The 14,594-nt window shown below is 41.8% G+C and overlaps 1 protein-coding gene across 3 annotated transcripts in view; it reads left to right on the top strand.

The window, feature by feature from the left end:
• LOC308410527 (dedicator of cytokinesis protein 9) overlaps positions 1–14,594 on the top strand; it is a 75,654-nt gene that overhangs the window by 46,983 nt on the left and 14,077 nt on the right. For 2 of the 3 annotated variants that reach the window (XM_080903913.1, XM_080903914.1), the window contains exons 6-30: positions 850–945; positions 1,296–1,430; positions 4,155–4,329; positions 4,929–4,981; positions 5,736–5,810; positions 5,903–6,043; positions 6,867–7,079; positions 7,190–7,312; positions 7,667–7,749; positions 8,627–8,749; positions 9,005–9,084; positions 9,217–9,404; positions 9,546–9,611; positions 9,703–9,795; positions 9,896–10,019; positions 10,107–10,225; positions 10,677–10,763; positions 10,875–10,964; positions 11,954–12,069; positions 12,436–12,505; positions 12,613–12,738; positions 12,824–12,895; positions 13,535–13,681; positions 13,778–13,861; positions 13,996–14,107. In XM_080903913.1, the coding sequence (XP_080760039.1) occupies positions 850–945; positions 1,296–1,430; positions 4,155–4,329; positions 4,929–4,981; positions 5,736–5,810; positions 5,903–6,043; positions 6,867–7,079; positions 7,190–7,312; positions 7,667–7,749; positions 8,627–8,749; positions 9,005–9,084; positions 9,217–9,404; positions 9,546–9,611; positions 9,703–9,795; positions 9,896–10,019; positions 10,107–10,225; positions 10,677–10,763; positions 10,875–10,964; positions 11,954–12,069; positions 12,436–12,505; positions 12,613–12,738; positions 12,824–12,895; positions 13,535–13,681; positions 13,778–13,861; positions 13,996–14,107 (2,791 nt within the window). Of the gene's footprint in view, positions 1–849; positions 946–1,295; positions 1,431–4,154; positions 4,330–4,928; positions 4,982–5,735; positions 5,811–5,902; positions 6,044–6,866; positions 7,080–7,189; positions 7,313–7,666; positions 7,750–8,626; positions 8,750–9,004; positions 9,085–9,216; positions 9,405–9,545; positions 9,612–9,702; positions 9,796–9,895; positions 10,020–10,106; positions 10,226–10,676; positions 10,764–10,874; positions 10,965–11,953; positions 12,070–12,435; positions 12,506–12,612; positions 12,739–12,823; positions 12,896–13,534; positions 13,682–13,777; positions 13,862–13,995; positions 14,108–14,367; positions 14,416–14,594 lie in introns of all 3 variants that reach the window. The other variant, XM_080903912.1, reaches the window with a different exon arrangement.

Raw genomic sequence — 14,594 nt, 5'->3', positions numbered from 1 at the left:
CTGAAAATATTATAATTCCTGCCAACGCCCAATAAAGCAAATCCTTTTTGCTTTATTGGGCTGAGAGAAGAAGCCGGACTCAAATGATAACATCTTGAAAGCCCATTCGCTCTTCTCATTGTACTCTTTCAAATTTGGAAAGTGTATCTGCAAATGATATGTAAGGCTGATATAAACCTGGACCAAACTATAGAGTTTGACCGCCGTATCTCCTCTTTCATCATTATTCCCCTAATTATTTTATTTTTACAGATCACGAGAGCGGTGTTTGTGTGAAAGGCGTGATCTCATACAAACCTCCGTGAACGTTTGAGATGACTGGGCCCATGTGTCACAGATCTGCTATGAAAGCTGAGATATATTTATTTAGTTTAACAGTCATAGTTTGTTTTATGTTCTTCTGCCTTGGTTGTTTGGACTGAGAAAGTCCTACATAGTGCCGGGATCTGTGTCATCTCAGACCACAAGATCAAAGACTTTCCGCACAGCAAGACAGAGCTTTGGCAGGGTGGGGCAATTGGTGACATATTATTGTATGCCGCTTCACCGCAAAAATGTCCAAATAAAGTCGCACAAACTTTTCTTTAGATAAAATCAGACATTGTTTTGAAATGTATACATGATGTGTGTGTGTGTGTTTGGAGCACGTTGTCTCCATGTTTATTTACTGCAGCTTGTTTCAACCACACACACAAAAAGAAAAGTGAAATGATTTAATTCCTGAATTGGCACATTTGTGCATATGCTATGAAGACGACTAGATTTTAAATCTATATGGCTGGTTAAGATGTATGCATTATCCTTTTGGTGTTATGTAATTGTCTGATCTTGTGTCCTTGTCTCCTGCAGGACACAGCCTCCTTAGGCTCCCAGAAAGGTGGAATCACTAAACAGGGCTGGCTGTATAAAGGAAACATGAACAGTGCTATCAGTGTCACCATGAGGGTAAGGTGGCAATAAAGACCACATTAATTGACTGTATGATTTATTTTTATTTTTTTCAACCGAAGTAATTGATTTTGTGCAAATTTTTTAACATTTACTAGTTCCAGTTTTTCAAATGTTGGGGTCTGTTTCTTTTCTTTGTTTTATATCATGGCACCCAAAATGTTTTGAACCAAATGAGCACATGACGCCATCTTTGTTGTTTATTTCACATTTTGGAAAGTTCTCCTCATTTTACTATTCCATGTTTTTTCCCCTTCATATGACCACTCGCTGTTCAGTTTAACCTGTTTTAGTTATCTTTTTGCAAATACAAATAATTCTTATTTCCTGTCTTTCTTCTTTTTCAGTCATTCAAGAGGAGATATTTCCACCTGACTCAACTTGGAGATGGTTCTTATAACTTAAACTTCTACAAGGATGAGAAGATCTCCAAAGAGCCCAAAGGAACTATTTTCTTGGACTCCTGTATGGGTGTGATTCAGGTACATTAAGGCAGTGATTGCTAAACCTCATTGACCCAAGATGACCTGCATGCTTTGCCAAACGGGATATCCCTGTCTGCACATGTGGTAGTGTGGCCCCTGGGGGAAAACGCAGTTTACCCAGAATGAACCGGTATTATAACGATTTCCTCTTTCCAGTTGTTTTCTGTATAAATTTATTTCTCAGCATTCGGGATGAATCACTATCTGTAACAGGCAAAATTTGAACTGAAATTATTCTAACAGTGATGCGCTGCTGCTGAAAAGTGAGCCCGTGAGAGCTTCTCTTCTCCACTTCTATGAAACCTGAGCTCGCTCTACCCCAAGGTCGTGTTTTTCTGCTGACTGTCAGCTGTTGAAACAAGGTGAATGCTGAGGTCTCGATTCTAAGCACTTTCCCCGAGCCTCACAATCAATGCCACGTGCTAACAGCTGAATGTAGGCCAACGCTCACTGGATGCATTATCATCTATCTACAGCATGAACAGATGGAAAGAACCTGTTTTTTTACCTCTGAGGCACCCAGCTGGCTGGGTTACCTCAAGTGTAAGCTGAAGGGAGTGTGCAGGATATTTGAATGCTTCAAGATGTGTGTGGGTTATAGCGGCTGTGCCATTCCTCGGGTTTGCTGAACCTCCACGTCGCCCAGTTTTCAACCAAAGACCCCTGCTCGTATAATTGCAGCTCCTGGCTCAGTCCAGCAGCTTCACTGCCAGCTTTCTGAGCTCATTTTTAACAGAGAATCTCAGTAATTAAAAAGAAAAACCATTTGAGGCTATTTTTTAAAAATCATTGTGTGACTAAAAAGCTCAGCGACAAATCCAACACACTCAGTGTTGTTGATGTGGACTACTCCAAACTGGTCTCAAGAGCTGAGATATAATGGGACCAGATTATAAATCAGTGATAAAGAACATTTAATTTGATCCTTTTTCCTTATGCGTCTTACGGGAGTGATTTAAGTACTGCGGTTATTTTGCAGTCTTCTGTTCGCGAGTGTTAGCCAATCAGAAGAAAACTGGCTTAGGTGAGTGGAGACTTAGAGAGGAGCTAAAAGGGTGTTTTTTTTCCCCACACATTGGATGAACTGAGGGGCTTCAAGGCCAAGTATGACCAGAAATAATGACTACAATAGGTCCACTTTAATGAATATTAAAGCTAAACTGCTTTTCCTTGTTTAATGATTTAAGCTGGCCCAGATGAAGTTGCTCCATGAGTATAACTGCAGTTGTTTTTAACGCTGCAGCTTAGAGATGCTAAAGAGGCTTCAAGCTGAGCCTCAAGCTGGTCCTCCACTTTGTAAAGACGCCAACATACAGTCAAACACACACTGCATTTGTCATATATCAACTGACCAGCACTCTCTTTGTAATAACAAACAGCTAAAAAATGTTAAGTGTTCTATAACTCAGTTTTCCAAAAGTTTTCCTTTCTGCTCTCTTCTTTCTTACTCTTTAAAGTAAGGATACAGAATCATTTTAAGGACCGTCGAGTCAGTTTCCCTGAGTTGAGTCTCCGACCTCAGGTGATGACACTGGTTAAGTCTCTTTATCAGGACTCTGGTTTTATTTCTGTCCCAAACACCCCTCTCTGTGTTTACTCAGCTAGTCTGCAGATATTGTCTCTCCCTCCCAGTCACTCCCACTACATTGCAGGAAAGCTGCAGAGATAACCACCATAACACAATCCAGTGACTGTTGACAATAATAAAATGGCTCCTCTATTTCTCTAAAACAAATTCTTCTGGAGTCGTTTATTAAAGTACCCTAATAAGCATCAGACCTCAGAGTCACTGAGTCATAGACAAACTGCAGCTCAGTCAGCCCTCATTTGTTCTGAATGGGCTTTAATAGAATAACACGAAAGCCCAAATGAGGCAGTGGCATCAGCCTTCGTGGCTGTTTTGAGGTCATCACTGGCAGAAGGGCTTTGTTATCCAGATGTAAATGCTTCGTCCCTCCATAACTCACGTTCCTTCCATTTGCTCACTGCAGCATTTAAATTAAATTTGAGTTTCGATGCTTACATGTTTACCAAACTTGGACTCAATATTCAAATATATACCAGGTCTTTATTTTTGAAGGTTTTAACCGTAGATTACAATGAAGTGAGGGTGATGGTGGAATAAGAGCAACTACTGCCTCATGGGGCCGTGTTCTCTTCAGAGAGGGGGGTGAAACATCCCTTCTGCCATGTTCACTATGTTCACTACTGGATGTTTGATGTTTAAAAGTGAAAAATTAAACTCAGTCTGTCTGTATGAGATTCCACTGATCCAATCTATTCAGTAATAACAGGTCTTTTATTTTTCTATCGTTATAATTTAAATTCAGTTTAATACATTTTTATTTATATAGCTCAAAGTCGCAACAGTAGTCTCAAGGTGGTTTATGTTACATGGTAGAGACTCTATCATAATACAGAGAAAACCCCAACAATCAAATGACCCCTCATGAGCAAGCATTCGGTGACAGTGGGAGGGAAAAACTCCCATTTAACAGGAAGATACCTCCAGCAGAGTGAGGCTCAAAGAGGGGGAGCCATCTGCTACGACAGATGGGGGTGAGGCGAGGAAGACAGGACACAAAACACACTGTGGAAGAGAGCCAGAGATTAATAATAACTAATGATTGAACGCTTGTTTTGCAATGTTCAATAAGTTTTTATCTGCACTGTCTACAACTCTTTCCTTCCTTTTTATCCCCCACCATGCCGTCTCTGCAGAACAACAAGGTTCGAAGGTTTGCTTTCGAGCTTAAGATGCAGGATAAGAGCACCTACCTGCTGGCTGCAGACAGCGAGGCGGAGATGGAGGAATGGATCAACACGCTCAATAAGATCTTGCACAGTAGCTTTGAAATCGCCATGCAGGAGAAGAGAAATGGAGACATTCACGATGGTATGTGTGCGTTTGTCTTCTTCCACATGAAAGGGAGTCTTTATTTGTTGGTATTCCTGTCGAGATAGCTTCCTTATTCTGGGAAAAGGTTTTGTGAAATTGTGCAGATTAATGAAGAGAATTTTCATGCTTAGTCAGTTATTAATAAGGGCGACCTTCTCACTTAATCTCACTTTTTTTTCCCTGGCCGTGTGCATGTAGTATGTGGAGATGTGATACCAGACCACCCAGGCTTTTAATACTCACCTCCTGTCTCACAGGAGGCTTAGCTGTGAAGCAGAGAGGCTGAATGCCTCTGCATAAAACACTCCGCTAATCTTTCTAATTCCTCTGCTTGTATTAATCATCCTGTGCATGAGAGAGGGGAAAGAATAAAAGCGCTATTGCGCTTGAAAAGATCTGGAAGCTTTCTTTTAAATATGCCACTGAGACCTGCAGTATCCCCATCTCAGTCCCGGGTGATTCCTGCACAGCTGAATTACTGTTTACCGAACTTTCACGTGTCAGTGAGTGATTAAAGAGGTTTTACAACCCTAGGTGGTTTTTCTTAAGGTTTACATATTTTCCCCACACCCATTGTTTCTTGTATTTTCTGACAGATGATGATCTTGGAAAGTCAGACAGCTCCTCTGGCAGTATGGACAGCTTTCAGGTAGGTCCTACTTTCTCTGTTGGATGTGCATGCAATCTCCTGTCCTCACTGAAGGAGCAAGAAGGCACAGAAGGAACCATCCTTGCTACAAACATGCGTCTTAAATTTAGATTTAAATGTTGAGGGTGACACAGCCAATTTCCCAGTGATTCATTTGAATCACTGGACCCCTCCCTCCTATTGGCCTTCTCAGGATTATATCTAATATGATTTTTCCTTTAAGAGCGCGTTTTGCCCAGAATATATACAGAATGCATACAGTCAGCAATATCCAATCCAAGAGACCCAGCAGGGAGAAAAGCATTAGGAGCTTTGATGATTTTTGAGGATAGAATCCTCTCTGGTATTTAACGGGGAAACTGTCTGACGACTTGCAGGCTGCAAATATTTTTCCGATATTTATGGTGGTTTTTTTGTTTTGTTTTTTTTAAAAGCTCTTCTTGCTGTTATTGTGATGAGTGGTACGTAATAGTAAAGCCATATGTGCATGGAAACTGGTGGTAACAGTTGGGTGGAAAACAGTTTGACAGGATAGAGTGTGCTCCAGGGAAATGTGTGCTGGTACCACCTGACTCTCACCCCCGTCTGCACAGCACAATCGGCCTGTAAAATATGGAGCCTGACTTCCAGATCGGTGCGAATGACAAATGTTCTACTAATAAAAAAAACAACTCGCCGTGAATCTCCCGGCCAGTGCTTCCACTGTTTCAGACAGTTTGCGGTTCAGTTTAGGAAATGCTTTCCTTCTCCGCAGAGCACAAGAGATATAGAGTCTAGGATGAAGAATGAAACCAGGCTGAAGCTGTTCACGCTGGATCCGGACACACAGGTAAATTAAGGCGCACTAATGTTCACTTTGTCCCATTTGGTGATAACACCCGACCCAGTTTAATGCCATACCGTCTTTTGAACTATCTTTAGAAACTCGATTTCTCAGGAATAGAGCCAGACGTGAAGCAGTTTGAGGAGAAGTTTGGCAAGCGTGTGCTGGTGAACTGCAACGACCTCTCGTTTAATTTGCAAAGCTGCGTGGCCGAGAACGAGGAAGGGCCAACAACAAACGTAAGCTGGATCTCTTTTTCTTTTTCTTTCCGCATCAGGCCTTAAATAACAGAAATATCATTATCTGCCTGACTAAGGATGGATGAGATGGGTTTGTTACAGCAGGCCGGATGGACTTGTCTTATTATTTGAGCTGGTGAACGACTCCCGTTGGCATAGCAACCAGCCTCCAGGCTCAGAAATGGCAAACAATTTGCGTAATGAAGTCTGCTGTCCTGCTGTCCCTCCCAGCAGAAACTGTCTATTAAAACTTCAACATGGTCCACGCGCACGCAGAGCAAATGCTTCGAAGTGCGTTCACTCAGCTCCCTCCACTGAAATTTTACAGCAATAGCTGTTAGCTGTCCGTGAGACACGTGTCCATCAGTCCAGCTTTTTCTCTGATGCCAGTGGTCAAATATATTTATATGTACTGTAAAGTCACGTGACACTGGATCCACTGAAATACTACAATGTAATTAGTTATATTTATGCTTTTATTATTTAATACTCTTTATTTTTATCTACACTACACCAGTGCACATCACATTAAGTTCAGTAAAATTAGTTATTGTTAGCTGTGGCTCTTGGGAGCATTTTATGTGGCCTGTAGGCACAATAAAGGACAAATACACTGCTTTTTTTATCAACATCATACTTTATCCTTTAAAGTATCTTTTATCCAAGTCATACTTTGATATCTTAGTGTAGTACAAGATGAAAGGAGCCATCATAGCAGCCCAAAGACATCACAGCATACCTAACACATGTGCATAGTACTTTAGTCTGATTGGCAGGACTATCAGACTCGTTCTAATAAATTGACACTGTGCTCTTTCTCCAGGTGGAGCCATTCTACATCACCCTGTCGCTGTTTGACATCCAGAATGGCAGAAAAATCTCCTCTGATTTCCACGTTGACCTAAACCACCCCTCTGTCAGGGGCATGATGCCCAATAACAGCAGTCAGTATACGAACGGGGGAGGCGATGGCCGACCCGACAGCCAGCGGTTGATCCACGGGATGCCAGAAGCAGCCATGCAGTATCCCAGACAGGTAAATAAATACTTGAAAAACACTGATTCTTGTTTTTCTTCATCTTAATGACTGCACTGGGGAAATCTACCAATACATATTCAAATCTGTTCTAACATTTCGATTCATAGGGAGTGTTTTCGGTAACATGCCCACACCCAGATATCTTCCTGGTGGCCCGCATAGAGAAGGTGCTTCAGGGGGGTATCAACCACTGTGCCGAGCCATACATGAAGAGTTCAGACTCCACCAAGGTACTGACCCCGTGTTCCTCTAGAATCAGCAGATTCCACCAAATTATTCCACATTATGCAAAGATAATCTTCCCAGTTTGCAATCGCTGACCAGTTGCGCAGAAACTCAACAAAAGCATTGACTTTGGCTCTACAAAGTAGGTGCACACCCCGAGGGCAGAACAGTGGGTAGTAATGTGATTCAGTCCAGCATGTTGGTCGAAGGACTGTGTGCGTGTGTTTGTTTTCTCAAATGTGTGCGTACTCTGGTTGAGATTGGCAGCTTGCTGAATATTGTTACAGTTACTGTAAGAGACGAGGTCCAGCTTGTGCGTGTTTGTGTCGAAGCTCAAGCGTGTTTCTGTTTTGCACCAGGTGGCACAGAAGGTCCTGAAAAACGCCAAGCTGGCATGCAACCGGTTAGGCCAGTACAGGATGCCTTTTGCCTGGGGAGCAAGGTACTTTTCCTCCTTAAATACATCTGCATGCTATCTCTGTGAGTTTTACATCAAGACCACAATTCAAACGGACATAAACCAACTCCACAAGTGCTTAAGGAAGTGATTTTATAGTGATTTTAAATCCCAAATGTCACCAAACATTGCTGCGATTAAACCGTCACAGAGAAAGAATTAAGCATTAAGAATTAATTGCTCTACTTCAACGAATCAAGTTCAAACAGACTTAATGTTTGAGCCCATAAAATTAGCAGGAAAGCATTGACTGAGGTCAAGACTGAAAGGTGTTTTCCCATAGTCTTATATAGGAGCCCAGGTCTTTTTGCATCCAGAGCTATCGCCATCTGGTGGCCTTCAGCGTACCCAAGCATACGTGTCATTAATGTTAGCATCCTGTTACAAGCATTGTCACAGGTGGATAGATGCTTTCTTCTGCATAGCCCTGCGGTAGGTGAGTCATGTGGGCAAGGGAAACCTCTACAAACATTATCTTTAAAACTGGACAACATGCACTAACATGATCTAGAAAGATGAAAGTCACTACAGGGCAGAGAAAAACATGTAATTTGATGTTTAAAGTGAACTATTCCTGAAGGTTTTCTCTTTTTTATATCAATGTATGCTTAAATTTTGGGTGCGCTTTTAATACTCATTGTGAAACTGTTTCCCTGGGCTCTAGTGATGATGATTTCTTTGATTTGTGGTCTCGTGACATATTATACACTCAACATTTACTCCAAAACCTGAATAAATAAAGAAATGAACAAATATTGTGAAGTCTAGTGTAGTCCAGCAAGCTATCAGGTCTCCTTTGTTCAAATATAATAATCGATAAAAAGGAATTTAGATGCCTCTGACTTTTCTTTTTTTCTTGCAGACCTTTGTTCAAAGATGCTTCAGGGACTCTTGACAAAACTGCTCGCTTCTCCGCTCTATACAGACAAGACAGCAACAAACTGTCCAACGACGATATGCTCAAGCTGCTGGCTGATTTCAGGAAGTTAGTAATGTTTCTCCACTCTAATATAAACTGTATGAATAGTTTGCAGGTGCTCTGTAAGGAAAATATGAGCCTATAGGTTGGGTTTTGGCAAAATGCTGGACTATTAGTATATAAAAATCAGATCGTTGCTCAGAAGTGTTAACGTGTTCACATACGGCTCATCGAATTTCTCGACGTCAGCCGCCTGTTTCTTATTCGGCCTGTGGTAAACGATAGCAAAGGCTTAACTTGAGTTTATTTTCCTTTCCTCAGGCCAGAGAAGATGGCCAAGCTGCCTGTAATCCTAGGAAACCTCGATGTTACCATTGACAACGTAGCCCCAGACTTGTCAAGTAAGCCCTCTAAACTCACCCTATGAAGCCAATATAAGAGATGAGAACTGCTTCTGCTCAGACTAGACAGGTTACATTGTCTGCAGGCTGTATATTTGTTCTCCCTCTCTCTTTCCTGTTTCTCTCTTATAGATTGTGTTACCTCATCCTACATCCCTGTGAAGCAGTTTGATGTCAGCGAGAAGAGCAACATCTTCTTTGAAGTGGAGGAGTTTGTGCCGTGCATTGCCAAATGTTCTCAGCCTTTCACCATCTACAACAATCACCTCTATGTCTACCCGAAGCACTTGAAATACGACAGCCAAAAGTCATTTGCGAAGGTATTTCATTTATTCTGCGCTGTTATTTTGTTGGTTTATTGATGTAGGAACGCAGGTATATTACATGTTTTGCCTCTGTGAAGGTTTCTCGCAAATTTCCAGCCAGTTTATTTCAGATTTGCCGTTTGTGTTTGCCCTAAGGCTAGAAACATAGCTGTCTGCATCGAGTTCAGGGACTCGGATGAGGAAGAGGCTGTTGCACTTAAGGTAAAATGCATGCAGGAAAATATGCGGAAAAATCCCCCGAGGATAATCCTATCAGTCCGAGAGTTAATGGGCTATTGTTGTTGTTTCTCAGTGCATCTACGGCCGGCCTGGAGGACCCTTGTTTACCAAAAATGCCTTTGCCTCCGTGTTACATCACCAGCAAAATCCTGAATTCTACGATGAAGTAAGCACACTCTACCTAACCTTTAAAAGAAAAAAAAAATCATTGTAAGTTCTAAACATTAATGCACGACAGAGTGTTTATTTGTGCTCCTCTGCTTCAGTTTAAGATTGAGTTGCCAACCCAGCTCCACGAGAAGCATCATCTTCTCTTCACCTTCTATCACGTCAGCTGCGATAGCAACAGCAAGGCCAGCACCAAAAAGAGAGAGCAGGTTGAGATGCAAGGTAAGGCACCATGATTAAAAATAACACTCTCGGCACAGATATGCAAAGCTCTTATTTGATGACGTCCTACTCTGTCTCTGCTCTCAGTTGGTTACGCCTGGCTCCCGTTGCTGAAGGACGGTCGGGTGATCATGAATGAGAGTCAGATCCCGGTTGCCGCCAACCTACCTGCCGGATACCTCAGCTGTCAGGAGGGTGCCAGCAAGGTGCAGTGCACTACTAGCCATGAAAGTGCTGATGAAAACCGATTGAGGTTATACATAGCACAAATATGAAACTGCTGAGTAGGATATGCTCTGTCCAGATTGCATGTCAGACAGTTGCTTAGTGCTGCTAACCCACTTAACAAACACCTTTTAGACACTGGATAGGAGTTCTCAAGTGTCCCTCTACGTATGTTCTCATTCACTTTATGATATGATTGTCCAGCTATATGGAGCTGAGAGAGCTCCATATAGCTGGAGAGAGAGCTGAGAGATCTTTTTAAAATATATTAAGCCACTTCTTCCCCAAAATCTCTAACAGAAGTTTGACTCAGTTCAGAACAGGTTGTGGTCTTGGGAGTTAGCTTTGAGAGACAGTAACTCACCCGTTGGTGGCATCCATGTCTATGGAGGTAGTGACAGAAACATGCTTTTTCTTTTTCTCATTTTACAGCATTTGGGCCCTGAAGTGAAATGGGTGGATGGAGGAAAACCGTTATTCAAAGTTTCCACCCACCTTGTGTCCACTGTCTACACTCAGGTTAGTTTTCCGCCCCTGTTTCGTCTGCACCCTACCAGTGTGTTATTTCTTTTGTGTTCTCGGTTTGTGCTCTTCATAGCAACAAAGGTTTTGTTTCGCTTTGTCTTTCAGGATCAGCATTTGCACAATTTTTTCCATTACTGTCAAACCATTGCATCAGGCGCCCAGGCGTCAGGAGGAGAGCTGGTCAAATACCTGAAGGTAAATCAGTCACTGCAAAATTTAAGGGTTCCAATTAACTAGAATTCATGAACCCTATTATTAACATTTAAAGCGCTAAATAGACAAGCCCCTGCTTATATATCAGAGCTACTGAGACAGTTTTTATTCAAACTGTGAAGCAGTTTGTAACTCTGTGTTTTGAAAAGTGCTATACAGGCAAAGTGGTTGTTATTATTCGGCATATACTCTTGTTGTTGTTGGAAGGAAATGCTTATTTTTGTTTGGTTGTAACGCAACAGTCACACTGGGCTGGTGCTGAATCACATGCAGATTAGTGATCTCTGTTTTTTTTGTGTGCGCGTGTGTTGTGGCTTGCCAATATCGCACCCTTCTGGACAGTTTGTGCACAGCTTGTTCCATTTCCCCGTTTATACAGAGTTTAACTGCAGAGGCTGGGCTGATACCAGTAAATCTGTCAGAGGTCTTCTCCTAGTTTGCATGATGTCTTTTCCATATTTTTCTGTGATACTGGCAGCTCAGTTATCGCCTTTTCCGTCGCTAACTGTCAGTCCACGGGAAAACTCGCTTTACTTTTCCCCTGGTGAACGTTGACACAGAGAGCCACGTTTGGTCCAGTGCATCTCTTGGGCTATAATATAAACAGAGCAGTGAACACAAACAATAGCCAGAGGGTCAAACGGCAGGTCAGCTGTGCCGACTGGCAACCCGCCAAATTACTTGGCAGGCTCGTGTTAGTTTCCTGTGCGCAGGCACCGATGCACCAGTATCTGCTCTCAGCCACGTTCAAGGCGCTGAAGCATACAGTGTGGATGATTAGCACAGTGTTATCCACACGTGTACTCCTGTTGTGAGTAGATTAGCTTTCCCTGAAGGTCTTCTCAATTAGCCTTTCATGCACATTTTAAACGTGTTTTTTTTTAACATTTATTTCCCTCATTTTACACAAAAGGTTTGTGAACAAATCCTTTGTAAACATGTAAGCATCTGTGGTGATGCTTTAATCTCAGAGTCTGCATGCCATGGAGAGTCACGTGATGATCAAGTTCCTGCCCACCATCCTCAATCAGCTGTTCAGGGTGCTAACCAGTGCCACCCAGGAAGACGTGGCAGTCAACGTCACCAGGCAAGAATCCATGAAGTGCTTCATCTCTATAGAGCAAATTAAATTCCATGCAATTTACTGTTATTGAAATATCAGTCATATATCATTATATATGCTAAAAATATTGAAAGAAAGCAGCTCAGTTTGCCATCGGCTAGATATCGTGTTATGTGTGAGGGGTAGTCACATATAAGCTGTTGCTTCTGCCTGCACCCTTTTTGCCTGAAATATAACTGCTAAATTCCTTTTTTTTTCCCTTTTGTCTTGCTGTGATCAGAGAGAAATGAATGAATTCATGAATGGAAGTTAATTTTCCAGTGTCGTGAGAGCAGAATCTTAGCGTAGAAACTGTTATCTCACTTGAGCTTTTGCCTTTCGTCCTGTTAGAGTCATGATTCACGTTGTGGCGCAGTGCCACGAGGAAGGTTTGGAGCACTACCTTAGATCTTACGTGAAGGTAAATTTCACATGTCAGATCCATATTTCTGTTGTATTTGACCTTTACATAATTATATATAGTCACGTATGAATTGACATGTCTGTCTTTGCGTGTCTCTGATGCAGTATGTCTTCAAGACTGAGCCATACACATCCTCCACCACCCGAACGGTGCACGAGGAGTTGGCTAAAGCCATGACTGCAATCCTGAAGCCTTCCACTGACTTCCTCACAAGTAACAAGCTGCTCAAGGTAGCACATTTGTTCTTATTTAAAGGATTACACAGTCTTTAATTATAGCCGTCTGTTCTCTAACTGATAATTGTCCGTTGTGCAGTACTCCTGGTATTTCTTCGAAGCCTTAGTCAAATCCATGGCTCAGTACTTGATTGAGAGCTGTAAAGTAAAGGTAAGTTCGCCGCAGCATGTGCGCTTGACTCCGAGGTGTCCGCTAATGCCCGCTTTATTACACTTTAGGTTCTTCACAGTAGTTTGCAGCATGCCGGGTGTTGTGGACAGCCGGAGCACCACAGTGGAAGTTTTATGTATCCACAGTCTGTCCCACACTGCTGTGCAATTTAATTAGCGGCATTTGTTCGAACCCCATAGGCAACCACATCCCTGTGTTTAACATCCACCACTATGATGTCCTTAAAATGCTGCTTCTCATGTGTAGGACTGTCACAATCCATGGATTAAAGAAATCATTTTAAGCTTGAGCTGAAAAAAATAAGCTTACCGTTTCTGTTACATTTAACTATTTTATGCATCTGTAAATGTAAGCTTACTATTTTAACCATTTATCTGCTACATAGCTATTTTTACATTAGCTCTAATAGCAAATTATTTCTGTTTCAAGGATAAAACAAGGATGAATTCATATTTGAAGTTAAAGTCTGAGTATTTATTTACTGTTGAAGGATGTAAGATTGACTCAAATAAACCACAATTCCCACATTTTGAACCTTTGATCTTTTCATGGGAGTTCTTTGGGATGTTTCATGCTGAATAACAACATTTGTAACAACTTACCTGCTGTGCCCTCCAGCTGTCCAGGAACCAGCGCTTCTCTGCATCGTTCCATCACACTGTGGAGACCTTGGTCAACATGATCATGCCACACATCACGCAGAAATACAAGGACAACCTAGATGCTGCCCGGAATGCCAACCACAGCTTGGCAGTCTTCATCAAGGTCAGAAACCAGAGATACTTTATCACAGATGGCTTTCAAAGTGCTTTTCGTTTAGGTAAATGGTAACTAATATACTGTGCTCTCTTTATTTTGTAGCGTTGTTTCAACCTGATGGACAGAGGCTTTGTGTTCAAGCAGATCAACAACTATATCAACTGTTTTGTGCCTGGAGACCCAAAGGTGGGCTGACAAAACAACGTGCAACAGCCTTTATAGAAATAAATTGCACAACAACTTATTTATTCAACTTGAAGTCATAAAGCAAAGCCTTATTATCAGCCATAATTCTTAATTGAGGTTTATTCTCAATACAGACTCTGTTTGAGTTCAAGTTTGAGTTCCTGCGAGTCGTGTGCAACCACGAGCACTTCGTCCCTTTAAACCTGCCCATGCCGTTTGGAAAGGGACGGATTTTGAGATTTCAAGGTGAGAAAGTTGTGATAATGACTGCTAAAGTGTTTGCATATATAAAATGCTTTGCTGTGGAAGGGCAGCAGCGCAAAAGTAGTTCATGAACTTTTTTACAAAATAAAGCACTTGTACCCACAGAACATACTGCACACATACAATAAAATACAGCGTTTTTTGTTTTTTTTAAAATAAATAAATGCTCATGCAGTCGATTTCTTTTGCTTTAAAAAAATGTACACTGTACACTGTGTTTGTTTTGTGTTTTCCTCAATTAGCCTCATTACCTCCATGTAATACTGTGGAGTCATGTGACACTCCAGTAGGTAGGTGGAAGGTGTCGTGACTTCAATGCCGATCGTTTATTAGTTTCAAATTTCCTCTAAAATCTGAACCTGTCAGTTCTTTAAGCTTTCCTGTAAGCTGGTTCATCTGGGATTTCAGGTTATGATCTTGTCAGATTAGACTGTTTATTACTTGTCATCATCATCAGGTTTGGGGGATT

This window comes from Rhamphochromis sp. 'chilingali' (assembly GCF_963969265.1).
Source record: "Rhamphochromis sp. 'chilingali' genome assembly, chromosome: 14".
Classification (NCBI taxonomy): domain Eukaryota; kingdom Metazoa; phylum Chordata; class Actinopteri; order Cichliformes; family Cichlidae; genus Rhamphochromis; species Rhamphochromis sp. 'chilingali'.
This window is presented reverse-complemented; position numbering and strand designations above follow the sequence as displayed.